Source organism: Mesoplodon bidens (assembly GCF_964165515.1).
Source record: "Mesoplodon bidens genome assembly, chromosome: 2".
NCBI classification, from domain to species: Eukaryota; Metazoa; Chordata; class Mammalia; order Artiodactyla; family Ziphiidae; genus Mesoplodon; species Mesoplodon bidens.
Window position 1 is genome coordinate 172217083 of NC_138177.1, and position 27216 is coordinate 172244298.

The window sequence follows — 27216 nt, forward strand, 5'->3', positions numbered from 1 at the left end:
TAAGGTTGGGGCACAGAACTAGAGCTCAGGGCTAAGCCCTGCCCTCCTCTCCACCCTTCCCGCCTGCAACACTGGCACTTTCCCCATTTATCTCCTGCCTGTCTTTCTGCCATGTCACCTCTTCCAGGAAGGTCTCCCTGATTTCCAGGGAGATCTGGCTGTCCTTCTCCTCCAACTAAAAATGATCAAAGCTAACCTTCAGTGAGCTCCTACTGCATGCCAGACTTCAGGGCTAACATCCCTAATCACACCATTTTATTTAATCCCTAGAAGGACGTATAAAGTGGTAATACTGTCATCCCATTGCACAGATGAGGTAACTGTGGCACAGAGAAGTTGAGATGCAGAACCAAAGTCTGAACCTTAACTATTCCGCTCCTTGCTGAGCACCGCGCGGAGCAGGGGTCCTGTTGGAGGAGTGTCTTTCTCACTGCTGTGTCCCCACCACCAGGTGTGGAGCCTGTCACAGAGAAGCAGGTTGAAGAAACTGGAGGCCCAAGAGGCTGGGCAGGGGCGGGCCAGCAGACACAGGCCCCTCTGGCTTGGCTCTCCCACGTCCTGACCCCTTAGGCCCCTACCTGGGACCTGTAGGTGGGATCCCGATCCCCATCCATCACTGTGCCCCAGAGCAGCCCAGAGCCCGGCACCTCGGGGAAGGAGCACCAGAACAGGCCTCACTGGGAGTACCATTTACTAGGCCATCTGCAGTCGACTGTACAGTCCAGGGTGCACCAGGCTGAGCTGGGCTCCTCCCCAGGCGGTTGGGTGGGGAAAGCAGGCAGAATGAGGTAGGTGAGCCAAGGGGCGGCCCCCACTGTCTTCTGAGAGGCGAGGTCTCGGCTGCAGCCCCTCCCTTCAGGCTCCAGGGACAGTTGCCTCAGCCCCTGGGGGTGAATCCCAAGGTGGGGTGAGCTGGCCCTGGGGGCTGACCTGCTCCTGGAAGAGTCCATCAGTCAGGGCTACCGGAAGGGTCAGCTCACGAGGTTTCGGAGGTGTTGGGGGTAGGCGGTTGGGCCAGGGGTTCTACGCACCCCCAGCTTCCTCCACGGCCCAGCCCAGGGTCGGCAGCACCGTCACTGCCCATACTTCTCCCTTCCTGAGTGTGGCATCTGCAGGTCCCTGTCATCCTGGGCTTGGCCTGGGTCCTGCTCAGCTGGGGAGGAGTGGCTGGCGCTCTGATGAGGTGGCGGCATCCCTGTATATCAGGAACTGTATGGAGATCCGAAGGAGTCAACGTCAAGGCCAAACGGAGCACAGCCTGGGTTGGACCTGCCCCAGGGTGGCCTGTGGCCCCATCCAGAACTGTAGCCCTCTTCCCTCCCTGCAGCTCGGCCCGGTGGGCAGGGTCAGCCATGGCCTCCTGGCCTCTGCTCTTGCTGCCTTCCCACCCGTCAACCGGCCAAACCCCATTTATCTGCCAAGTCCAGCGCTTGGGTCTTCCTCTCCAGGCAGCCTCCCCTGACCCCAGCCCCAGGATCTTGCCCTCCTCTCACCCTACAGCATCCTGGGGGTTTCAGCAAGTGGCAGGGGCCATTTTGGGGCACTAGAGCTTAACTTTCTTCATCTCTCATTGCACCTACCAGGAACTCTGCAAACGTCGAAACAAGGGCCCCGTTTACCTCCTCCCAAAGGAGATGGAAATAATGCCCTGCTCAGCCATCCAGCAAACAAACATTTACTGAGCACTCACTGTGTGCTGGGTCCGGTGCTGCGTATTTCCAGAGCCCTTAGCTTATGTAATTGCCCCATGACCTTGGTGAGACAGCAAGATGAAGACATGGAAGCACAGAGAGGCTAACGGTTTTGCCCTGTGTCACACAGGACTCCGGGGAGCCAGGATTTGAACTCAAGTTTTTCCATCTCTAATTCACGTGTGTGTCTCCACATTGCAGCTTTCCTTCCTCCTGCCTGGATGGGCTGATTTATGCCCTGTTCCCCAGACCCTGTGCACAAGCTGTGCCAGGAACATCCATCCCTTGCCTTGCCTAACTTCTCCTTCAGGGCACAGTTTCAATGGCACTAGCGGAGGCCTCTGCTGAGCCTCTAAACCAGGACAGACAGCCCCCTGGTCACACACTCCTGCAGTTTTTCTCTGTGCTACTCGGTGGCACCACAATGAAGTAATTATTTATGATTACGTGTATCCTGTCTGCCTCCCCACTGAACTGTGAGCTTCTTGAAGGAAGGACCATTCTGTTCTTGCTCACAAATAGATCCAGTACCTAGAGGGGTGCCCAGCACATGGGAGGTTTGACTCTTGGATAGATGGATGGATGGATGGATGGACGGATGGATAGAAGAATGGATGGATGGATGGATGGATGGATGGAAGGATGGATAGAAGAATGGATGGATGGATGGATGGATGGATGGATGGATGGAAGGATGGGTGGATGGATGAAGGATGGATGGATGGATGGATGGAAGGATGGATGAAGGATGGATGGATAGGAAGATGGATGGATGGATGATGGATGGATGGATGGAAGGATGGATGGATGGAAGGATGGACAGAAGATGGACGGATGGATGAAGAATGGATGGATGGATGGATGGATGGATGGATGGATGGATGGATGGATGCTGAAGCCACGTGCAGGCGGAGGCTGCTGTGGCCCCCCCGACCCCACCCACCCCCACCTGAAGGATACGATGGTGTCGAGCAGCAGGACGCCCAGGCTGCCCACGAGCCAGGGCAGGTGGTGCAGCACATAGCTGCCCTCGCTCTGGCCTACCTCGGGGTTTTTGAGCAGCACGCTCAGCCCATACAGCGTGTTCCCCAGCATCACCAAGGCGAACAGCGAGTAGGAGATCCCCTGGGTCGACTTCCGCAGGAACTGGAAGCGAGGGGTGTAGGGTCAGAAACCTCAAACAGGCCTCTTGTCTCTCTGGACTGTAACTGTCCATGTGTCCGTCTGCCCTGTCACAATGCACCTACTCCGAGCAGACTGCACACGGTGTGACCAGTGTCCGACATGGGCCTGGTGCCCATACCAGCCCTTTCCAGGGCCTGACTCCTCATCCCCGTTCCAACATCATCTCCCGGGCCCCCCTGCCCAGGTCGCAAGAGACCAGGGCTGCACCACCCTGCTCGCCCCAAGGTGCCTGCTCCCCAGCCCTACGCTGACTCCCTGCCCAGCAAGGCTCCCCCATCTCTGGTTCCCCATCTTCTCCTCTGCTCTCAGCCCCTTGCTCTCACCTGACCTCTGACCTCCCCGGGACACAAGCAGGTCACATGTACCCCTGGATGGCAGGCATCTCATGCCCATTTCCAGAGGCAGAAACTGAGGCTTGGAGAAGTGGATTACGTCACCCAAGCCAACAGTGAGTGTGGACCAGACCTGCTGTTACTCCCTAACCCAGGAGCCCGAGCTGCCAGCCGGCTCCTCCTCCCTTGGCCCCAGCGCCCCTGCCCACGGCTCACATTGGTGCGGATCTGAGGCAGCCGGGAGAGCAGGTACAGCATGCTGGACACGGAGCCGATGACGAAGCCAATGATTTCCTGCTGCGTGAAGGGCTGAGAGGGCAGAGCAGAGCGCTCAGTGCTCAGTAGGGGCCGGGGTGCAGCTTGAGAGCCCCAACCCCCTCCTAGAGGGCAATTCCCCTGACCTCGTGGTCACGCAGGGGCGAGTCCTCGGGGTGAGCCAGACCCCCACCCCTGCTCTACCCTCGCGTGCCCACACCTCACCTTATTGCCCGGCTCCACAGACAAGAGCGTCCGCCCCCGGAAGACCTCCCTGGGGGCAGCCACCGAGCCAGCGCTGCTCAGCAGTGGGGTGGTACACGCCACCCCCAAGATGAACAACAGCACAGAATTGATGGGGGCAGACCCTGGACGTGAGGCAGGAGGGAAGCTGAGATTAGGGATCTGAGTGGCGGCAGACAGACTGGGCTTTGAGTCCTGGCCTTGTCCCTCAGTGGCTGTGTGACCTTGGGCAAGTGACCTAACCTCTCTGAGCTTTCATTCCTCATCTGTAGAATGGGTATAATGAGAGTACCCTTCTCCTAAGGTTGTAAATGTAAACCGATGAGGGCAGTGGGGGCAGCAAGGGGATTATGGAGCGTGGAAATGCTGAGACAGCCCCACCCCCAGGTGCCTGGGTCATTTCTTGTACAGCCTGCCCCTTCTGAATCCTGTGTGCCGTGTCCTTGTCTCCTCAGCTCCAAGCCCAGGGCCCGGCACTGAGGAGCAGCTGAAGCCATGTTTGCTGAAGGAGAGAACTTAAGTGAAGGGGACTCCCTGTGGTCCTGCCCGGATGTGCTCACTGCCCTCTATCTCGGCTCATCAGGGGATCAGGGCCCCAGCTTTCAGATAAGGCCCGAGGAAGCCTTTTTGAGGTTTGGTTTCTCACCAGCAATGGGAAACCTTCCTCCTCCCAAGCTTCTAGGCCTCCTGGCTGCCCTCAGGCACCTGACACAGAGGGATCCCCGTACTCACACAGAGAGGGGCGTTTCTTAAACTTGTAATGAAAGTACAACGACAGCATCAGCATGTCGGCCAAGACGTAATACACGGCTGTGTAGGTCTGCAAGAGAAGAGGGCCCCGGGGCGCCGGCTGCAGTCCCCGGCTCGGGGACCACACCCCAGCACCCGGCCAGCTCTGCCCCATCCCAGCTGGGTGACCCTGAGCAAGTTGCTTCACCTCTTGGAGCTTCTGTTTGCTCATCTGGAAAGGAGGGGATCACAGAGCTAGACAGCAGGTAGGCAAGGGCCTGGCAGGTGCCCGCCTGGGCAGACAGAGGAAACGGTGGCTAGCATGACCAGGCGGGACAAAATGGGACTCAGAGGTTAAGTGGAGGCTACCATTTGGCCTGATACAGGGGCAATTTCCCAGCTCCACCCAGCCACAGAAGAATGGTGGCACCTGGGCCTCCCAAGGGAAAACCTTCCTCCTCCAGGGCCCCATGCCCTGAAAGCTCAGTCAGGATCTTAGCACCTCAGAGGTCAAAGACCCCAGCCATCCTGTGGTTTGATGTGCTCATTTTGTAGATGGGGGAACTGAGGCCCACAGCCCATTGTCACACTGTGTGGCACGCAGAGGTCTCTCTCTATAGCGTGGGGCCCTCGCAAGATGGAAGCCTCTGCAGACTGTCCCTGGCAGCCCACCCAGCCCGGGGACCAGCCTACCTGCAGGGGCAGCTGGTCAGCAAGGAAGGAGCCAATGAGATTGCAGGAGTCTCCGCCGATCCAGCCCAGGAGGAACCACAGGGACAGGGCCTGGTCCATGTTGCCTGTCTTGCAGGCCTTGATGTACTGGCTGTGGCGGAGGAGGGAGACGTGTGCTCAGGGGCCGACGGCTGTGATACCGCGTGGAGGGTAAACATGGGAACAGCCAACACGGAATAGCGGGGCCGGGGCGGCATCTGCACAGGGGGTCGCCTGGGAGCCGATCCTTCCCGCAGGCGGGATCCTCATGGGCCTTTCTTTGCCCTTTGGGGATTCTTACCAGGGGATCCCTTCCAAGCCAGGAGCTCTATGGGACATGCATCTTTCCACAGAGAGCCATTGCATGATAGATTCTCCTCCCCAGCAGTCTCTTGGTGGGGACCTGGGGTCTTTACAGGGTCCTGGTGTTTTGTGTCAGACCCTGAGAACCACTTCATAGGGACCCTGGGTTCTCTCTTCTATGGAGGGGGGTGGGGGGTGGTGTTTGGAAGGAAGGAGGATGGTGGTTGCCCCACGGGCCTGAGGCCTGGGTGCTGCCCTGTCTTCAGGGGAGATGGATGATAATATGGGCCTGTTATCTTCAAAGGGCAACAGAGAAGTCTCGGGCTGTGGCTCCCAGAGCTCTGATTACAAAGCCATGGGGTCAAGTCTTGATGGGCCTCTTTGGGGATGGAAAAGTCAGGGAACCAGGATTCACACCCAGACCCTGAGGTTCCAGTCTCGCTCTGAGTCATTCCACAATGGCCATCTGCTGCTTACATTTCTCTTTAATCATTTGCATGTATTTAAATTAGTAAAAGGTACCTAAACAGCACCTTACCCCACCTACCACCCAAGACAGAAGCTAGGAAAGCTAGGCCTGGCCCTGGCTCTTCACGGTCATCCTTCCACCTCCATCTCCTGCTGACCCCGCCCCCAGCTCTTCAGGTCTCCCACCCAAGCCTGTGTTCCTTGTTTCCATCCTGCCTCTCAAGGATCTCTCTAAAACCCCTATCTTGCCAAAATCCTTCAAAGCCTCCCACTGCTCTTCAGTAAGGACCCCCATCTTCCTGAGCACATCCTGACAAGGCCCCCAGGTCCCCCGTCCCTCCGACCACCACCCCCACCTCTTCACCAGGACTGCCTTCTCTTCCTCCAAACTCTGCATCAGCAGATGGCTCACCCAGTCCCTCCTCTGTATCTTTCAGGAAATATCAGTTCCTCCTCAGGGCCTTCCTAGAAGGGAGCTCTGCCAGCATTGGTCAGTTCCTCCTGGACTCAAGCTTCCTGAGGGAAGGGACAGTGCCCAGCATGGGCCTGGCCCGGAGAGGCCCTTAAGGTTTACCCCGGGGCCCCGCCCTTCTAGGATACTGTGGCTTGAAGAGCCTCCATAAATTTCAGGGAAAGTGATTTTGTCACACTCAAGAAAGGCCGAGTCCTAAGGAGAAGCAGAGAGGTGGCTGCCCTCCCTGCCATCACCTGGGGCTTCTCCCAGACCTCTGACACCCCCTCCCTGGTTAATCAGCCAGGCCCAGGCAGGGCTGGCACTATGACCTGGTGGAAAGGGGAAGCCTCAGCCAGTTCCACCAGCTCCTCGCGCTTCTGGGGGAGCTCTCACCCCAAGATGGGGAGTCTCTCCCCCTTGGCCTCCACCCATCAGCCAGACCTGTCTGCTTTGCCTCCTAAGGGCCACCTATCCAATCCCCCAGACATCATTGCTTGCTGGAGGCCTTACACAGCCTCCCTGCCTCCAGTCTCTCCCCCGTCCCTCCAGTTCTCCTTCCCTAATAGAAGGTCTATAAAGGCAAGGATGGGGTCGGTTTTGCTTACTTCTGCCACATCTAGTATGGCAGCTGGGACAAGGTGAGTCAGTAAAAATGTCAAGCCCTAGACAGCATGTTGGGACAACTTGATGAGGTAAGGGTAGTCTTTTTTTTTTTTTTTTTTGGCCGCTGCACAGCTTGTGGGATCTTAGTTCCCCGACCAGGGATTGAACCTGGGTCCTCAGCAGTGACAGTACAGAGTCCTGACCATAGGACTGCCAGGGAATTCCCAACGGTAGTCTTTTTAACACATGGTACTGGGACAACCGGGTACCGCATGCAAAAGAACGAGGTTGGATCCCTACCTCACACTGTATACAAAATACAACTCAAGCTGAATCAAAGCTCTACATGTAAGAGCTAATTTGTGATACTGTGATTTACAATAAGAAATATATATATTTGGTCTTCTTCCCTGGTCCCTGCACAGAGCTCTCCTAAGAATGTCCTAAGGGGTGAGAGAGAGAGAAAGAGAGAAAACAAGGTGTCTTTTGTAATGTTAATGAGGTGACTTTTGGAAAGCCCTTAGGTCACCTGAGGATAAGGACTCATTGCCAGGGGAACCAACAGTAAGATTAGAAGGTTGGGATATTTGGTATCACGGGCCCCTGTCCCACCCTCCTCACCCACCTCAGGGGAGGAGAGAGGCTCGAGATTGAGCCCAATCGCTAATGGCCAATGACTGTGTAATAAAGCCTCCATAAAAATCATTTCTCTGCGTTCTGTGAGCTGCTCTAGCAAACTAATCAAACCTGAGGAGGGGTGGGGGGAATCTCCGATCTACAGCTGGAGGTGAGAAGCACAAGTGACAACCTGGACTTGTGACTGGTCTCAGAAGTGGGGAGGAGGGAGCACTCTTGTGGGACTCGTAGGACTGGGCCCCTAACCTGTGGGATCTGAGGCTGTCTCAGGTGTAGATAGTGTAAGAATTGAGTTGATTGTTTGATGGTGTGGCAAAAAAACACATCAGAATTGGTGTCAGACTTGGATAATAAATCTATATAAAACTCTTAGAAGATAAGGGTGAGTCTTTGTTACCTGGATTAAGCTATCGTTTCTAGACATGATATCAAAAGCACAAGTAACAAAAGAAAAAACACATAAACTGGACATCATCAAGGGACTTCCCTGGCGGTCCAGTGGTTAAGACTCCGAGCTCCCATGAAGGGGACTCGGGTTCAATCCCTGCTCAGGGAACTAAGATCCCACATGCTGCACGGAGCGGCCAAAAAAAAAAAATTGGACATCAACAAATTTTTGAATTTTTGTGCTTCAAGCGACACCATCGAGAAAGGGAAAAGACAACCCACTGAACTGGAGAAAATATTTGCAAAATATATCTAGAATATATAAAGAACTCTTAAAACTCAACAACAAAAAGACAAATAATCCAATTGAAAAATGGGCAAACAACCTAAATAGACCTTTTTCCAAAGAGAATATAATTTGGCCAGTAAGCACATGGAAAGCTACTTAATATCACCAGCCAACAAGGAAATGCAAATCAGAACTATGAGATACCACTTCACACCCACTAGGATGGTATAATAAACAAGACAGAAAATAACAAGTGTTGATGGGGATTTAGACAAATTGGAACCTTCATACGCTGCTGGTGGGAATATAAAATGGTGCAACCGCTTTGGAAAACAGTCTGGCAGTTCCTCAAAAGATTATACACAGAGTTACCATGTGACCCGGCAATTCCACCCCTTAGGTATATACCCAAGAGAAGTAAACACACATGTCCCCACTAAAACTTGTACATGAACATACATAGCAGCCTTAATCACACTGGCCAAAAGGTAGAAACCACCCAAATGTCCATCAATGAATGACTGAATAAACAAAATGTATACACATACAACAAACTACTATTCGGATGTAAAAAAGAATGAAGTATTGACACTAGCTACGTATGACGTGGATGAACCTTGAAGATGTTATGCTAAGTGAAAGAAGCCAGTCACAGAAGGCCACATACTGTATGATCCATTGATATGAAATGTCCAAAATAGGCAAATAAACAGACAGAAAGTAGATTGGTGGTTGGGGCCGGGAGATTTAGAGGGAAATGAGGAATGACTCATTTCTTTCTGGGTTTCTTTTTAGAGTGACAAAAACGTTCTAAAACTGATTGCGGCAATGCTTACACAACTCTGTGCATACACTAAAACCTTGGACTTGTACATTTAAATGGGTAACTCAATGGTATATGAATTATCTCTCAATTAAACTGTTATCTTTCTCCCTCAGGAGAAACAGCATAAGATTTCCTAACAGCGGAGAATGCCCTTACATTACAGGGCCCTGGATGACCTCTTTGACCTCATCTCTCCTCTTTGGCCGCCCCTCTGCCCAGCCATGGGACTGAGCGTACAGTGTGTAAAGGCCATCCTCATAGCAACCCTGTGAGGTAGGGAACAACATTCCCATTTTCCAGATGAGAAAACTGAGGCACAGAGCAGTGAAGGGCCTTGCCCAGGTCACAGTGTGTCCGCGTTCCCTAATCACAGCAGTGGCCATGCTGTTTTGTCATCACTGCTTGTCCTCCACCAGACTGTCACAGAACAAAGGCTAAGTTCGATGCACCCCAGCCCTCCCACTCCTCCACCTCCTCTCTGACTAGCTGTGCAATTCACAGCAAGTTAGTTAACCTCTCTGGGTTTCTATTTCCTCGTAAAGTAGCGATACAGATTGTGTCTATTTCACAGGGTGGTTATGAGGATTAAATAGGGTAAAGACATGTCAAGTGCTTAGAAATGAGCTAGGTACACAGTGGGCACTCACTGAACAGGTGTTATTATTATTACCTGTGTGTCAGCATGGTCCAGCACAAGGCGGGGCCTAGAGTGAGGTTTGCTGTAGGGCCCTCCAGGGTGGGTTGGAAGTCAGTGAGTGGGGGTGGGAGAGGGAGCACACTTGGCCTTGAGTCTGGAGAGGCCCAACGCCAGCCAGGGAGCCCCTCTTCGGTGCAGCCCCAGGAGCACTTGCCCCACCCTTGCAACCCAGCCCCGGTCCCACCACCCTGATGCTACTCACGGGAGAGTGGACGTAGCAAAGCAGAGAATGGAGATCAAGCCCAGGCCCACGCTGGCCTTGTCCCAGCCATCCTGGGCACACTCGCCAAACACGTCCCATATCCACTGGCTGGAGCCATTGGGGCAGCTGGAGAAGTTGCTGGAGCCCAGCTTCCTCCAGACCATGGCTTCGGAGGGAGGGAGGGAGGGAGCCGGTGTGCTGAGGCAGGCGACAGCTCTACAGGGAACAAGAGAGGGGCCTTCAGCCTTGGCAGGTCCAGGTCCTAGTCATGGTCCCGCCACTCTAAGCCCATTCCAGCCTTATCACCCAGCATGGACTGAGCCCCTGAACCGGAGAACACGATCAGTACAGAGATCAAAGTAACCACATATACAGGGAGGGCACTGGATGTGTGGTCAGAGACAGGTGCACTCGAAACCCCACTCTGCCTGTTAACGCCTCGACTTTGCGCAAGTGACTCAGCCTTGCTGTGCCTCAGTCTCCTCATCTGCAAGATGGGGCGGTAACAGCGCCTCCCCCATACAGCTGTGAGGGTTCAATGAGTTCATAAATCTAGTGTAGAGAACTGAGCCCTCAAACAATGCCACCTTTGTTCTAACTCTTGAACATTTCGATTGTTTCCAATCTTTTCTTCTTGCAAATCACGCTGCGAGTGTCTGCTGAGACCAGGCCCACTAAGTACATCCTCTCATTTAAAGTACGGCTGTCCTGGGAATCCCCTGGTGGTCCAGTGGTTAGGACTCGGCACTTTCACTGCCGGGGCCTGGGTTCAATCCCTGGTCAGGGAACTAAGATCTCACAAGCCGCACCACTCGGCCAAAAAAAAAAAAAAAAAAAGTATGGCTGTCCCCCAGTACATCGGTCAGATGAGGCAAGTGGTGAAGAAGGAGCAGGTGAGTTGCACACGTGGCTGGGATTCAAGCTTGGCGTGCTCAAGCCGCATTCTCCCAGCAGCTCGCGTGTGTAGGACGCCTGCTGGCAAAGAGTCCGGAGCCACCTCCCCATTCTCACTGCCGACAAAGCCAGGAGCTGGCTGGTTGCAGGGGCAGGCAGCGAGGCCCCCACCTGGTGTCCTAGAGCAGTCACAGCCTGTGTGACAGTCCCAGAGGAGGGAGAGAAAGTGGGGCTGCTGGAGCACCTCTGCGGGGCAGGATCATCACAGCCCCTGATAGTTGAGCACTGTACCAGCTCTGTGCTAAGCACCTTACGTAGGCCTTTCTGCATTTTGCTGCACATCAACTCTATGAAGTGGGGGCTACTGATATGTCCGCGTAGACCCAGGGAGGTGACTTGCCAGGGCCACCCAAGCAGGAAGCACTCATAGCCACCATGCTTCTGTCCCTGGGAATGGTGGCACCTTCCTGTGGTCTGACAGGGCTGCCCAGGGTCTCATGCAGCCAGAAGACAGGCTTCCCCTGTTCTCACTGCGCTCAGAGGGGGGCTTTCCTCACCTGGGATGAGGCTCTCTCCAGCCACCTTCAGTTTCTGCTTGTGTCAAAAGACCCAGGATCCTCATAAAGCAATGCCCCACAGACAATGCCATAGACCAAATGTTTATGTCCCTCCTGTCCTGTTGAAATCTAACCCCCAATGTGATGGTATTTTTGAGGTGGGGCCTTTGGGGAGTATTTAGGTCATGAAGGCAGAGCCCTCATGAATGGGATTAGTGCCCTTATAAAAAAGACCCCAGAGAACTCCCTTGCCCCTTCTGCCAGGTGAGGACATATCGAGAAGACAGCCATCTATGAACTAGGAAGTGGACCCTCACCAGACATTGAATCTACTAGCACCCTGATCTTGGACTTCCCAGCCTCCAGAACTGTGAGAAATCAACGTTTGTTTCTAAGCCATCCAGACAAATGGTATTCTGTTACATTGGCCCGAATGGGCTGAGACACCCTGGCTGGACCCTTGGAACTGCTGAGGCCACAGCGACCTGGGAGCGTCAGGCCGGGAAAGGAAGCGAGTCAGCTGCTTTTCTTAGGAAGCTCTAGGCTCTCAGCTCTAACGTGACTCAACAGCGAGCCCCAGAGCTGGGGGCAAGGGCACCCCAGGTCACTGCCTGCCTGGTTCACTGCAGTCCCTCTGGGGCCCTGCAAAGGGGGGCTGAAGGTCTCTTCCTGTACCTTGGAGACCCCCCCCCTTGACCTTCAGCACAGCTGATGTTGGAGCCATTTATCTGCTGTCCTGCCACCAGCAGCTGCAAGGCCACCCCAGGTTAACACGCAGTCCAGGTAGGAGCTGGGTTTTTGCGGTGCCTCAGGCATTTCAAATCAAGTCCTTTTGTTCCTCAGCCACCCCTGCAGTGGACCACTTCCCCAAGCCTCCTCTGGTAGAGCCTCAACACACCACAGCAGCTCATCACAGTAGTATACAGTAGTATACTGCCATCCTCATTAACTTCTCTGTGAGGGGAACACGGTCCTCATTCTACAGGTAAGGTTGAGTGGCCTTGTGCAAGTAACAGTCTGAGCCTGTGTATAAAACGAGGATAATGACGCCCACTCCTTGGGGTTGTTGTATAGATAAAATGCACATAAAGCTCTTAGCCCAGGGCCTGACACAATGGTAGTGACTGAGAATGAGAGGCCAGTATCTCAAGCACCCTGAGGTCACTCTCACTCCACTTTTCACCAGGTTAGGGAAGAAAGAAAGTGGACACACACGTGAAGGAGGGATGGGTGTCTTGGGGGATGTACCTTGGCTCATAGGGCCCAGGGCCCTGGTTGGGTGGTCCCCTGTCCATGCACGGGGTCCATGTGCAGCTCGGGGCTCAGGATACTTTGAGACACAGCTGAGCCCTGAACTTTCCTCTGAGGGCCACTGTGCACAGAGCCTGTCACCCATGGGTTCTGACCCAAGTAGGAAGCCAGCCTGGGCCCAGGCCTGGCTTCTGAGACCGGGTGCCCCTCCTAGTCCAACAGCACTGAGCAAATGGATGGCCAGGGTTGCAACAAAGGTTGACCAGGTCTGTAGGTGTGACAAGGACAACAGGGGTGCCTTGTGGTTTTTGTTTTTTTTAATTGAAGTATATAGTTGATTCAGGGGTGCCTTGTTATCATGGAGGGCACATGTTTGAAATTCAGGATCAGTATGTCAGAACTGGGGATCAGGGACCTTGGGTTTAAGAAGCTCCCCCAGCCGATTCTGACCACATGTATTCTGTGCACGTGACCACACTTTAAGAAAGGCGGAGGGACTTCCCTGGTGGTCCAGTGGCTAAGACTCCGCACTCCCAATGCAGGGGGCCCGGGTTCGATCCCTGGTCAGGGAACTAGATCCTGCGTGCCGCAACGTAGAGCCCACATGCTGCAAGTAAAGATCCCACATGCCGCAACGAAGACCTGGTGCAGCCAAATAAATAAATAAATATTAAAAAAAAGAAAAGAAAAGAAAGGCAGCCCTGGAAATGGCATCCGCTGCCACAGCCATGTAACTCGTCCAGATCCCAAGCTGAGTCACAGAGATGCTCCCCACTGAAGCTGCTCAAGTGGCCACCTTTATCTACCAGATAAGTCCAAATGCCTTGAGACTGAGCCCCAGGGTACTCCAAGGACTGCCCTCCCCCCCATCTCCTGTCCCTCCCTCTAGGCCTTCAGACGGTCATTCCCAGGTCTCCTGACGTCTGTCCATGCTGCCTCTTCCCCTAGGCTTGGCCTTTTCATCCTAGAGGGCATACTAAAGAGAAACTAAGACCCAGTTCTAAATTGCCATCTCAGTTTAGAGGGTCCTCACAGGAGCTGGTGGGAAAACACCTGTCACCTCTGCCCTTACCCTCCTCCACAGACCCGAAGGATGCTCATCACACTCCTCAGCCACTGCTGCCCTCTAAGCCCACTCCTCTCCCTTCACCCTAGTTGTAAACTTATTCTTAGGCTCCAGACACACCAGGTGCACAGTAAAGGTTCAAAAAACTGCAAGAGACAGACAGACAGGGAGGGAGGGGAGAGGGAGAGAGAAAGGAAGGAAAAGAAGGAAGAAAGGGAGAGAGAGAGAGAGAAACACAGAAAGGAAGGGAGAATGGGAGACCTAATTGTGAGCCTGGATGGCCTAGGGTTGAGGAGAAAGCACTCTGGAACTGACCTGCCTGATGCCTACTAGTAATGAATTCTTGGTCAAGTGACTGAGCCTCAGAGTTCCAACCTGTAAAATGGGGAAATAATGCAAGTATCCACCTGCTAGGCTAATTGCAGAGTTGAATGAGAGAATCCAGGCTGAGGGATTAGAGAGGCGCCTGGCACAGGTTAAACCCTCAGTAGAATAACCGGGGATGGCTATTATTCTGTTCTGTCTATAGCTCTCTCCCCTCCCCCCACAGGGTTCCTGGTAGACAGCTGGCTTCAGTAAGCCTTGAAAACACAAGACTGCGTCATTCCTCATACTTCCAAACACAGACTCCCTATGTACACACTTGGAAACCTGTCCTAGGCATGGAGTGGGAGGGGACAATCTGGGCTCCCTGCAGAATTGGGGAGCACCTGAGGGGAGGAGCCTCCCGCCTTGGGGCTACCACCCACTCCAGCCCTCCAGGTCCTCGGTCACAACTCCCTCCTAGTGACTCAGCCGAGCACCGGCCGCCTGTTTGGCGGGGATAATAACAGGGCAGCCGCTGGAGTCAGCGCTCATTCGCCGCGAAGTCCCCTCCTCTGGCCCGCCCTGGGGAAAACAAAGTCATCAGAAACACAGGGGCCCGTCGGCCGGGAACAAGAGGTGAAAAAGGAACCCAGACCCCAGGCCCTAGGTCAGAGCGGCCCGAGGGGTCATGCTGGTCGCCCTTGAGGAGGGGGACCTGGGCCTCCGCCGAGGACGTCCCAATCCCAGCCCAGAGCCTCGCTCCAAGATATCGCGCCCCGAGGTGGGGGCAGTAGCCCCAGAACCATCCAGGGACTGGAGGAGGGTGTTGGAAAGATGTAGCAGGGAAGGCCCAGAGTCCCGAACCGCAGCCCCAGCCTCAAATTCGGCTTACCAAGTCTAGAGCCTCCCCACCGCCCGGCTTCTGGGTTCTCCAGCTCCTGCCTTCATCAGCTGACCAGAAACCCCGCCCCGCCCCGCCCCGCCCCGCCCCGCCCCGGAGCTGCGCGGCTCCGCCTCTTGCGCCGCGCACTTAGCGGAAGGTCCTGGTAGTCGTGGCGAGCGAGCGTCTCTTGCGTGAGGGGGCGCCGCGCTTCTCCGCATCGGCAGGGAGGCGGGGCCCGAGGCGGCCCATCGCGCAGGCGCCGACCTCATGCTGAGCGCCTTGTCTCGCGCCGTGGCTCGCGCCGCCGTCCGCTGCGCTCGTACATCCCGGCCACCCGAGGCTCGCACCGCCGCCACTGCAGCCGCCATGTCCCGGGGCCCGCGGGCCACCTCAGGCTCCCCGAACCGGCCCGCCACCGTGCTGGGCACCATGGAGATGGGGCGCCGCATGGACGCGCCCGCCAGCGCCGCGGCAGTGCGCGCCTTCCTGGAGCGCGGCCACACTGAGCTGGACACGGCCTTCATGTACAGCGACGGCCAGTCCGAGAGCATACTGGGCGGCCTGGGGCTCGGGCTGGGCGGCGGCGACTGTAAAGGTAACTTCTGGCGCCCGCGCACCGACCGCCTGTCCTCTCCATGCACCGTGCAGTGCAGACCCGTCCCGCAGGGCGCTGACCCGACCCCAGCCACGCGCCCGCCGCGGTCAGGGCCGACAGCTTCGCCCCGCCCCCGGGGCGCCCACCTCCCCTGGCCATCCCGCAGCTCTGTGAACCCCCCGCGCCTCAAGTCCCTTGCACATCCAGCCCCGACAGCTGAACGGCGCTTTATGCTGACCACCTTCCCCCTCCGCTTCCTCCGCTTCTTCGTCTGGGGATTGCAACTCGGTAACCCCCGAGCCTGATCTAGTCCTTGGCTTCCTACCCCAGTGCACCTCTCTGCGGCACTGGTCTCCAGAGCTATGCCGTACCCCTCTCCAACCCTGCCAGGTGCCCATAACCGGTCCCCAGGCGCTCTGCCTATGCCCCTCCCCATGGTCCTCAACGCCCATGCGCTCCCCGAGAGCCCTTTTCTCATCCAGGTCTTTCACCAGTCCCTAGACTTTGCTCTGTTCAGTTGGCAGTACCCCTGGCTCTCTCAGGGAGAGCTGTAGCATTGCCGTAGACCGGGCTGGGGGAGCAGGGGTGGTGGGGTAAAGAGTGGGGAGGCGTGAGAGAGAGGGTAAGGCATTTCTGTCCACTCTTGTAGCCCTATTGCCAGCTTCTTATGGAGCTATAGGAGGGAAAGTGTCTCTAACCCACCCGCAGGGAGCTCAGAGTCTAGTGGGGAAGATTGAAGCAAATAATTGCAGAGGAGCGTAGCAGAGGAAGCACTTTTAGGGAAGGCATGATGGGGCCAGACAGAGGCCCTAGGGAAGGCTCAGAGAACACTGAGGCTGAGCCTTCGAGGAACAACAGTAGTTTGCTGGGCAGAGCATGAGTCAAAGGGTTATGAGAGGCTGAGGGCATAGCTGTGCCAAGACTGGTGTAAAGATGGCCAGGAGACAGGTGTGCTTGAGTGGAGGATGTGAGTGTGGAGGGACAGTCCCTCATCAGCCTGATGCCATTGGAAGTACCTAGGAGGGTGCCTGGCGCATGGTGGGACCCAGTGAGGTCAGCTGATACTATTACTACGACACTCTGCCTCCTCTTTTCCATCCTGAGACTTTCTTCCCAGCCCTTGTGTCAGGGGCGTCCCCCTCTGGGTCCTCCTTAGATTCATAGCTTGGTGGATCTGGAGGAACAGACTTGGGAATGTGCATCTCAGACCCACACTCTCTAGTTCACCTGGGTGCCTCTCGTGACTAATGAAGATTTTATTTCTGAATTGGTTTCTCCCCTTCCAGTCCTTCCCCACTTCCTTCTTTGAGGCCAGGCACTCACAGAGTCAAAGTCCTCAGGTCAGACCCGAGGCAAAGTTCACACCAAGAATGCAGGGGGATTGAGAAATGTGGGGAATGGAAAATATCTGGACGAGAAGCTGAGAGACTTGGTCTCTCCAACATCCAAGTGGTCTGATGACTCCCTCCCCTCTGGATTACTGAGTTGCGTTTGCCAGGTATGGAAAGTGCAGAATCCAGAGAGCCAGCGTTCTTTTTTTTAAATATATAAATTTATTTATTTATTTATTTTTGGCTGTGTTGGGTCTTCATTGCTGTGCGCGGGCTTTCTCTAGTTGCAGAGAGCGGGGGCTACTCTTCGTTGCGGTGCGCGGGCTTCTCATTGTGGTGGCTTCTCTTGTTGCGGAGTGCGGGCGTCGGTAGTTGTGGCACGTGGGCTCAGTATTTGTGGCTCGCAGGCTCTAGAGCTCAGGCTCAGTAGTTGTGGCGCATGGGCTTAGTTACTGTGCAGCATGTGGGATCTTCCCTGGCCAGGGCTCGAACCTGTGTCCCTTTGATTGGCAGGCAGATTCTTAACCACTGCTCCACCAGGGAATCCCCCAGAGAGCCAGCATTCTTTATAGCACTTCCAAGCTGCTTGCGTGGCAGAACACTCTCTTGTTCTCATGGGGAGTGTGTCTCTACAGTGGATATGTGGATGTGCACGCTTCCGGGAGTCTGGAAGGAGAGGGGGGAAACTGTCACTGCCTTCTGCTCATTTTGCCTTCTACCTCTCTCTCAAATGGATCTGCCAGTGGTTATGTTCAGCAGCTGCATCTCTTTCCTGAATTCCTGCAGCAGCCTCTTTACTTGTCCCCCTGTCTTCAGGCCTGCCCCCTCGACGTCTCTCTCTATACGGCAACCAGAACGAACACAGCTGACCAGTTCACTCATAAAACCTTTGAATGATGGTATTTGAGAAAACCCGTTGGGATTAGGTCTGGACCCCCTTCTCTTGTCTCATGTACCACTGCTTCCTGCCTGGAGTTTATAACTCAGAGTTGCACGTATGGCCGTCACGTGCTGTGCTTTCTTCCCTTTGTGACTTTGTCTAAGTTCCCATCCTTTGCTTCCCACCCTTCCCTGTTGGCTGGGACTCTTCTTTTTTTTTGGCTGTGCTGCACAGCATGCAGGATCTTAGTTCCCCAAACAGGGATTGAACCCATGCCCCCTGCAGTGGAAGTGCACTGGACCACCAGGGAAGTCCCAGGATGCTTTTTTGGAGACTCAACTTGTGGGGTCAGGAAGCCCTCCCTGGAATTCCCAGGTTGGCCACATACCTCTCCTCTGGGCTCTACTGCACTTACGTATTGTAACATCACCTTCTAGCTTGTGACCTCCTTGAGGGCAGAAATTGAGTGTGTTTAGTTCATCTCTGTGCACTTGGCCTCTACTACAAGGCTTGGCTTGACACAGCTAGCAGTTTGGTGACTAATAATATAGCAGCAGTGGACATTGGGAACTCGCACGTGAGACATTATTGAATCCTCATGCTCTCCCTGTGAAGACAGTTCCATTGTTATCATCCCCATTTTACAGATTAGATCATTGAAACTCAGAGAACTTAAGTAATTTAGCCAGGGTCACATGGCTAGTAAGTGGTTACAATAAATTTCTTAACCATTACATTCTTCCCACAAAGTGAAAATCGCTACCAAGGCCAATCCCTGGGAAGGGAAGTCACTGAAGCCTGACAGCCTCCGGTCCCAGCTGGAGACGTCACTGAAGCGGCTGCAGTGTCCCCAGGTTGACCTCTTCTATCTACACGCACCAGACCACGGCACCCCTGTGGAAGAGACGCTGCGCGCCTGCCACCAGCTGCACCAGGAGGTGAGGGCGGCCCCCCAGCTCCTCTCCTTGGCCTGTCGTTGCCCAGGAGAGCGGAGGCTCCAGGGCTGTCCCAGAGCAGAGCTGGGGACAGACCCCACTCCCAGGGTCCCCAGCCAGTCTCTCCTTCCTGGTGTTCTGGGCTGCAGTGGGTTCTGACCTTGGCCTCTCCCCCGCAGGGCAAGTTTGTGGAGCTTGGCCTCTCCAACTACGCCGCCTGGGAAGTGGCCGAGATCTGTACCCTGTGCAAGAGCAACAGCTGGATCCTGCCCACCGTGTACCAGGTGAGGCCAGGGCTGCAGAGGCCTCTGTCTCCTGGGTGCCTGCGGATCCCAGGTCCTCTTGGCCCCTCCCACTCCCCCCCAATCTCCCCACCACCACCCCGTGCCCTCTCCATAGCAGCCACTCCCCTGCCTCCCCTGCTCATGGCCTGTAGATGGCTCCCGGGTACCTTCAGCCCAGCCAATAGGCGCCTGCTCTCCGGCCCAGGTTCCCCTTCCTGCCTGCTTCTCGCTCTGCAGTCAGCCTGGAACATTCCTCCCCGCTTCTCGTGGGAACGAGTGCCCAGGTCTCACTTAGATGTCTCTTCCTCTGGAAGCCCTTCCCAACAGCCCAGCAGAGCCTCCCATCTCCAAACCCTATCTTCATACATTGAGCAAGTATTTGGGAGAATCTGCTATGATCACCGAACCCACCTTTATGTGATCACCTGACCTCTGTCTTTGTTTTGTTTTTTGGGGTCTTTTTTTGCGGTACGCGGGCCTCTCACTGTTGTGGCCTCTCCCGTTGCGGAGCACAGGCTCCGGACGCGCAGGCTCAGTGGCCATGGCTCATGGGCCCAGCCGCTCCACGGCATGTGGGATCCTCCCGACTGGGGCACGAACCCGTGTCCCCTGCGTCGGCAGGCGGACTCTCAACCACTGCGCCACCAGGGAAGCCCCTGTCTTTGTTTTTAACTTGACTCTAACATCTCTTGGAAGCAGAGACCTTACTAGATACGCTGGTGTTTGGGAACTCAGTGTCCAGCACACAGCTGGTGCCCACAGATATGTGTGGAATGACATATCCCGTCCACTGTCCCTTCCTGGGGCCCAGCAACATCTCCCCATCGCCCAGCCACCACTAGTGATGTTGGAAATCATTGCTGAAGTCCTGGGCAGGTTTTGACTGAAGGTTTTTGTAGAAGACTGGGGTCCCCTAACCCGTGCACCCTCTCCAGCTGGCCCTTCTGCCCGCAGGGCATGTACAACGCCACCACCCGGCAGGTGGAGACAGAGCTCTTCCCCTGCATCAGGCACTTTGGACTGAGGTTCTACGCCTACAACCCTTTGGCTGGTATGGGATATGGGCTGCTGTGGGGACGGGCTCCCCTCCCAGGTCCCGGGGGGCATTTCTGGTCCTGTTTCTCCCTATTCCTGACCCGGGGGATACCCGGCCCCAGACCTGGGAAGCAGGGAAGGGTTTGACAAGAGGCTGGGTGGGGTCCTCCATCCCTCCTGGGTCCCCCACCATCACCCCCACTTCCGGTCCAGAGCAGCCTCTGGGAGCTGTGCCAGGGGATCTGATTACAGCCTTCCCGCAGGGGGCCTGCTGACCGCCAAGTACAAGTATGAGGACAAGGACAGGAAACAACCTGTGGGCCGTTTCTTTGGGACCAGTTGGGCAGAGACCTACAGGAATCGGTGAGCTGGGGATGGGCTGCATCAGGGTGGGTGGAGTGGGAGGGGGTCCCCTTTATCTGAAATGGAGGAGTTCTAGGCTGCTTTCCTGGGTCTCCAAGCCATCCCTTGCTGCCTGGACCTACCTCTTTTGATTCCTAGAGGAATTATGAAGCCCTCTATAGGGATTCTTCCTGTTTTCTTGGGACCTCCGTGAGGAATGAGGATCCCTGGACCTTATGCCAGGTCTTCCAAGTCATAGCTTCTCCCTGAGAAGAGCTCATCACCTGCAGATAGGGAAGGAGAGGGCCCTGGATGGAGGCTCAGCAGTCCTGGGGCCGAGTCATACCCCTGTACTTGCTGCCTATTTCCCTAGGTAAAGTAAGGGCAGGCTTTGAGTTCTCAGGGGTAAAGATGTCATTGAGGTCTCTGGTGAGGGAACCAGCCTCCTGGGTGTTTCAGTAAAGCAGGAGACCCATTGCTAGAGGGGATACCAGCCCTTCCATGCTGCAGGGTTGGGGTGAGCGCAGCTGTCCTGTTTGACTCTTTGGCGGTGGCCCCCAGTGTGACCCCATGGTCCTGACCCCTGTGCTACCCTGCCCACCTGCTCAGCTTCTGGAAGGAACACCACTTCAAGGCCATTGCCCTGGTGGAGAAGGCCCTGCAGGCTGCGTATGGCCCCAGCGCCCCCAGCATGACCTCGGCCGCCCTCCGGTGGATGTACCACCACTCACAGCTCCAGGTAACGTATCGTCGCTGGAAGCCCCACTTCTGCTCCCTTCGGGAAGCCAGCATTACCTTCAGGTGATTTCTAAGTAGTTTTTCCCTCTGAAATTTCTCTTTGTTCCAGTTTTCATGGCAGCCTTCCTGTTGTTCTGAGTAGCTGTCCAAGTGCCAGGCCCTATAATGAGGGCTTTACTAACATGGATTGAATTATTACCTAGGCCTGATGAAGTGTGATTATTCCAGTTTTACTGATAAGCAAACTGGGGTTCATACAGCTGTGAAAGGGATAGAAAATGATCACAGATTTGACTGTAAAACCCACTGCTCTGGCTCCTCTGGGGGGAGGTGGGGTTTCCCTCTGTCTTTGGTGTCCCCTGTCTTCCTGGCTAAAACTTTTCTCCAGCTTCAGCCTTACCTAGTTGCATAGTCTCTGACATGTATATAGTAGGTTTTCAATAAGTGGGAGCTAAATGTTTTGCATAATTTCTCATTCCCATAGCCACGCTGAAAATTGAGAAGATTTGAGTCTCAGGGGGGTTAAATAGCTAAACCTAGTTTACACAGCTGCTGAGTGGCAGAACTGGGCTCTGAACTTCGGTCTGAATGAGGATGAGCCGTGTGGCAGCAGGAGGAAAGAAGACAGGGTTTGGGGTCACATAGTTACAGTTGTTGAAGGTACCTTAAGTGCTTTCTAGAACTATGTAGAGTATAATTTTTTTTTTTTTTTTTTGCGGTACGCGGGCCTCTCACTGCTGTGGCCTCTCCCGTTGCGGAGCACAGGCTCCGGACGCGCAGGCTCAGCAGCCATGGCTCACGGGCCCAGCCGCTCCACGGCATGTGGGATCTTCCCGGACCGGGGCACGAACCCGTGTCCCCTACATTGGCAGGCAGACTCTCAACCACTGCGCCACCAGGGAGGCCCTAGAGTATAAATTTTAAAAATCGGGTCCTAAGTTTTGGTGGGGGCTAGGCTGTGGGTGGAGTGGGGGGAGCATGTGTGACTGGGGGTCACTGTGGTGCGCTAGTGTGTTGACTCTGGCCGTCTCCCCTTGCAGGGTGCCCACGGGGATGCGGTCATCCTGGGCATGTCCAGCCTGGAGCAGCTGGAACAGAACTTGGTGGCCACTGAAGAAGGGCCCTTAGAGCCAGCCATCGTGCAGGCCTTTGATCAGGCCTGGCACCTGGTTGCCCATGAATGTCCCAGCTACTTCCGCTAGGCCCCAACACAGCTCAAGCTGCCCAAGGTTTCTTCCTTTTCTGTCACCTCTTCTACTCTCTCACCCTGGCCGGTCTTTGCCTTAAGCTGATTTAGCATGGTCTTTCTCCATTGCCTGGATCCATGCATTATTTTTCTAGATGCCTGCCTCACTCCCAGTTGCCTTCACAGTGTGTAAAGGCTGGGGCTGAGCCCCATTCATGCATTTCCCGTCTGAATAAAGCAGGCATTTGACCTGGCTGTAGCCCAGGCCCGGAGTGAAGCCCACAAATTTGTCTCCTCAACTGCTTACGACTTGTTTCCACCCTGCCTGGAGGCTTCCTGCCAAAGGGGTAGAACCATGAGCTGGAGTCGTCTAAAGGCAGAAGCAGTGGGAGGGTCTCCCAGCCTCCTGCCCTGAACCCAGCCTAACCCCTCAACAGCCAGGCTGCAGGTGGCCCTCACGCTTCTACACGCGACAGAAGAAAAGAGGCTCATATACCCTGAGGTAGATTTTCTCTCATTCAGAATTACCTCATTAAATACTTAGAAATGGAATAATTTGGGCAAAAACCTACCATTAGCGTCACCACGAAGAAGAATAAAACCTTCCAGGTTGCTGTGGGACATTTTAACACACACTCATTTCAGCAGCGGCTTTACTCTTAGCTAAAGCCTCCTGTCTTCTGGTCTTCCACAGATTCTCAGCTCTGCTGCTGGGCCTCCTTCTGGTGGGAGTGGGCGTGGGCAACCAGGACCCCCGTTTCCCTCAGCAAATCCCTACCCCAAGTAAGGGCACCCAAGTCTGGAGAAGAAATGAAATCCCGGGTCCAGTGGTTGCTGTTTGAACATTCTCAGGGCAGAAAAATCACACCCTGGGCGAAAGGTAGGGGGTGGGCCAGGCAGCAGCAGTAGGCAGCATTTGGACCAGTCTCTTCAAGTGATGAAAGGGGCTCAACCTGGAAATGCAGACAAAACCACCAATCAAAGACTCTGTTCAAAGGAAAGTCCTACTTGCCTTCTAGAAGGAGACACCTTTCAGATGAAGTTTTATTATTTAGAGTGAAACACCCTCCTTTGTTTTCACCCATAATGAAATGGATGCTTCCCCAAGTGGGGTGATATCAGTTATTACCCCACTCATATTAATAATAGTATCAGTTATTGTTATACAACAAGCCACCCCAAAATTGAGTTGCTTAAGATGACAAAATCTGAAATTGACCTAATAAGATTCAGTTCAAGCCCTATCAAAACCCCAGCTGGATTTTTTTTTTACAGAAATTGGCAAAATTTTTTAAAAATTCATATGGAAATTCAAGGGATACAGAATAGCCAAAACAAATTTAAACAAGAACAAAGTCCTCCAATTCCTGATTTCAAAGCTTACTACAAAGCTACAGAATAAAAGCAGTATGGGACTGGCATAAGGGTAGACATATAGATCGATGGAACAGAATTGAGAGTCCAGAAGTAAGTCCATAATAGCTAAAAAATAGAGACAGCCCCAATGTCCATCAGCTGATGAATGGATAAATAAAAAGTGGTATATCCATACCATGGGCTATTATTTAGCGATAAAAAAGAATGAAGTAATGAAACGTCTACAATGTGGATGAACCTTGAAGATGTTATCCCAAGTGAAAGATGACAGTTCCAGAAGGCCTCATATTGTGTGATCTGATTTGCGTGAAATCTCTGGAATAGGCAAATCTATTAGAGACGGAAAGTAGATTAGTGGTTGCCTAGGGCTGAGGGGAGGTTGGGAGGAAATGGAGATTAACTGATAATGAGTACAGGCTTCTTTGGGGGTGATGAAAATGCTCTAAAGATTGTGATGGTTGTACAATGCTGAATACACTAAGAAAAAAAAAAACATTGAATTGTACACTTTAAATGGGTGTATAGGGACTTCCCTGGTGGTGCAGTGATTAAGAATCCGCCTGCCCATGCAGGGGACACAGGCTTGATCCCTGATTCAGGAAGATCCCACATGCTGTGGAGCAGTTAAGCCTGTGCGCCACAACTACTGAGCCTGCACTCTAGAGCCCATGAGCCACAGCTGATGAGCCCACATGCCACAACTACTGAACCCACGTGCCACAACTACTGAAGCCTGTGCACCTAGAGACTGTGCTCCACAACAAGAGAAGCCACCACAATGAGAAGCCCGCACACCACAACGAAGAGTAGCCCCTGCTCGCTGCAACTAGAGAAACCCCGTGCGCAACAATGAAGACCCAATGCAGCCAAAAATAAAAATAAATAAATAAAATAAATGGGTGTATAATAATGTGGACTATGTCTCAATAAAGCTGTTTTTAAAAGAAAAACACGCACACAGTCATTTAGCTCAGAAGTCTGCTGTTTGACAGGGCTCAGTGGGGAATACTCATCTATTCCCCTGTGTCTCAGAAGTGCCATTACAGCTGGAGGCTAAAATCACCTGCAGGCTAATTTACATGTCTAGCAATTAATGCTGATTGTCAGCTGTTGTCATCACTTACTTGTGACCCCTCCATGAGGCCTGGGCTTCCCCACAGCATGTGCTGCTGGCTTCCAAGGGCAGACATCCCTCTTGCCTCATGGAGGAGTGTCTGAGTTATGTTGTAAAAAGAGGATGTGAGAGAAACAGATGGTCATCTTTGGAGATAAACTGTTTCTCAGGGAGCAATGGTCCTAAGTGGTCAAGTCAAGAAGATGAGCCACGTGACTGGTCAGGAGACCTTTAGTCCCGAGTGTCTCCATCAGGGATGCATCATCTGCTAGGTCATTTCCCATCTGTTAGATCCTTTTGGGGAGGGTATCTGACACATATTTGATGGTCACTTGAATTCAGCCATTTCATTACTAAAGAGCTTTTCCTTTTTTAATATTTATTAATTTGTTTATTTTGGTTGCACTGGGTCTTAGTTGCAGCACGTGAGATCTTTAGTTGCGGCATGCGGACTTCTTAGTTGTGGCATACAGACTTCTTAGTTGCGGCATGAATGCGAGATCTAGTTCCCCAACCAGGGATCGAACCCAGGCAACCTGCATTGGGAGCACGGAGTCTTACCCACTGGACCACCAGGGAAGTCCCTACTAAGGAGCTTTTTCAAAAGACGAACAGAGTTGGAGCTGGAAAGTGACAAACATACTTAACCAACCTCAAAAACTAGAGACTTGTGTAACGTATAGAAGACTGGAAAAATGAGTTGGTATAGATTCTGTATACTCGAATTAATGTGACAGGGGACTCCTGAAGTTAAAGGCTTGAGGGAGGGCATCTGGCTGACCTATGTGCTTCCTCTGCATTCTGGCCTGCTTGTTACTAGTGGTTGTGATGGTTAATTTACCAGTGTCTCAAATTTGCATTCTGAATATATTTTAGAAGCAGTAAGGAAGGTCGGAATGTCAAGATCCTTAATTGCTTATGAGAAAATACATTTCTACTCCATAGGTTTTTATTTTTAAATTTTTTAACACCCCTTCTGCCTCAGCACTCTTCTAGGTATATTAAAACAACCCTGACTTTCCCAACTTTCACACAAGAAGCTTTTTGAAAATCTTTACTGCTTCCCAAGAATCTTTCCAATTCCATATTGGAGAGACTTGTACTTGATAACAAATGCTCTTACTAAGGACATTAATAGTAATAGTAAATACCAGTTGTTAAAGAATTTTCTTGTGGTTGTTATCAAAGTGGAAAATGGCATTGTAGGAGTAGAGAATGATCAATGAATATACAAGTAAATCCATATTCTGTAGTCTCATGATAATATAAGGAAAACTTAATTCCACTGTGGTCTGTATCAGAGTTCAGCAATCTTTTCTGTAAAGGGCCAGGTAGTAAGTATTTTATATTTTGTGGGTGTCAGTCCATTTGGGCTGCTAAAACAAAATACAACAGATTGAGTAGCTTATAAACAATAGAAATTTCTCAGTTTTGGAGGCTAGAAGTGCAAGATGAAGGCATCAGCAGATTTGGTGTCTGGTGAGAACCTGCTTTCTGGTTCATAGGCAGCCATCTTCTTACTGTGTTCTCATTTGGCAGAAGGCGTAAGGGAGCTCTGTGAGGTTTGTTTTATAAGGGCTCTAATCCCACTCATGAGGGCTCCACCCTCATAACCTAAGAATCTCCCTAAGGCCCCACCTCCTGAAACCATCACTTTGGTGATTGGATCAACATGTGAATTTGTATAGTGACTATTATAAGTGCCACCCAACCAATTAGTGGATTAGCCCTAAACTAACCCACAAACATTCAGTCCATATCAGCAGGCCATATGTTCTCTATTGCAGTGATTCAACTCTGCCTTTGTAGTGAGGAAGCAGCCACAGATGATAAGTAAATAGATACGGCTTTGTTCCAAATTTCCAATAAAACTTTATTTGTGAAAACTGGCAGTGAGTCAGATTTGGCCCATGGGCAATAGTTTGCAGACTCCTGGTCTATATGAATTGAATTACATAGTGATAGAGAGCTTCTAACAGTGAAATTGTAAGCCAGTTGCTCTCAAAATGTCTCAGGGCCGGCAGCATCAGCATCGTTGGGGAACTTGTTAGAAATGCAAATTACTGTGCCTCATGCTTGACCTACTAAATCAGAAACTAGTGGGTGGGGCCCTGCAATTTGTTTTAAGCAGCCCTTCAGGTAATTCTGATGCACACTTGTTTGAGAACCACTGTTGGTTTTTAATTTAATAAGATTATTTTTAACAAACACTGTGATGCACAAAGATTTGTAAGTATATGGCCATTACAAAAACATGTTTATCTTCATTGTTGAACTTTATAACTGAATTTAAAATACCATTCACAGTAGTGTCACCTTCAACAAAAAGAACTTCCAAAAGCTTTACTTTGATTCCATGAATTGGGTGGAAAATTTTTAATTATTATTGGAATTGACTGATTTTCTATTTGAAGTATCTGACACTGATACA

The 27216-nt window shown here is 52.9% G+C and overlaps 2 protein-coding genes across 4 annotated transcripts; one reads left to right on the plus strand and one right to left on the minus strand.

Moving 5' to 3' along the window:
- Positions 1 to 233: 233 nt before the first annotated feature.
- On the minus strand, positions 234 to 15042 carry SLC66A1 (solute carrier family 66 member 1). Of its 3 annotated transcripts, none has more exons than XM_081218000.1 (8): positions 14978 to 15042; positions 10012 to 10227; positions 5129 to 5258; positions 4439 to 4526; positions 3689 to 3831; positions 3425 to 3517; positions 2736 to 2837; positions 234 to 1209 (listed from the first exon to the last, which is right to left on the minus strand). In XM_081218000.1, exons 2-8 carry the CDS (start codon positions 10173 to 10175, stop codon positions 1150 to 1152), a joined length of 780 nt encoding a protein of 259 aa, XP_081074126.1. In that variant the 5' UTR covers positions 10176 to 10227; positions 14978 to 15042; the 3' UTR covers positions 234 to 1149. The 3 variants fall into 3 exon arrangements, with proteins under 3 accessions (XP_081074126.1, XP_081074125.1, XP_081074127.1); XM_081217999.1 differs by having other exon boundaries at positions 2652 to 2837; XM_081218001.1 differs by lacking the exon at positions 10012 to 10227 and having other exon boundaries at positions 2652 to 2837; positions 14978 to 15029.
- Positions 15043 to 15154: 112 nt separating this feature from the next.
- Positions 15155 to 22580, plus strand: AKR7A2 (aldo-keto reductase family 7 member A2). Its single transcript, XM_081226744.1, has 7 exons — positions 15155 to 15563; positions 18525 to 18712; positions 18889 to 18993; positions 19948 to 20044; positions 20292 to 20391; positions 20980 to 21109; positions 22149 to 22580. The coding sequence occupies exons 1-7, from the start codon at positions 15236 to 15238 to the stop codon at positions 22308 to 22310; spliced, it is 1110 nt and encodes a 369-aa protein (XP_081082870.1). The 5' UTR covers positions 15155 to 15235; the 3' UTR covers positions 22311 to 22580.
- Positions 22581 to 27216: the final 4636 nt, after the last annotated feature.

Bases quoted from the DNA above. Each gene is read 5' to 3' on its own strand.
- SLC66A1 (XM_081217999.1), bottom strand. From the start codon at position 10,175: ATGGTCTGGAGGAAGCTGGGCTCCAGCAACTTCTCCAGCTGCCCCAAT. The intron at 5,259-10,011 runs GTGAGTAGCATC...CCTCCGCCACAG, and splicing joins TTTGCTACGTCCACTCTCCC to CCAGTACATCAAGGCCTGCA. The intron at 4,527-5,128 runs GTAGGCTGGTCC...CTTCTCTTGCAG, and splicing joins CTGACCAGCTGCCCCTGCAG to ACCTACACAGCCGTGTATTA.
- AKR7A2 (XM_081226744.1), top strand. From the start codon at position 15,236: ATGCTGAGCGCCTTGTCTCGCGCCGTGGCTCGCGCCGCCGTCCGCTGC. The intron at 20,045-20,291 runs GTATGGGATATG...GCCTTCCCGCAG, and splicing joins CGCCTACAACCCTTTGGCTG to GGGGCCTGCTGACCGCCAAG. The intron at 20,392-20,979 runs GTGAGCTGGGGA...CCACCTGCTCAG, and splicing joins GCAGAGACCTACAGGAATCG to CTTCTGGAAGGAACACCACT.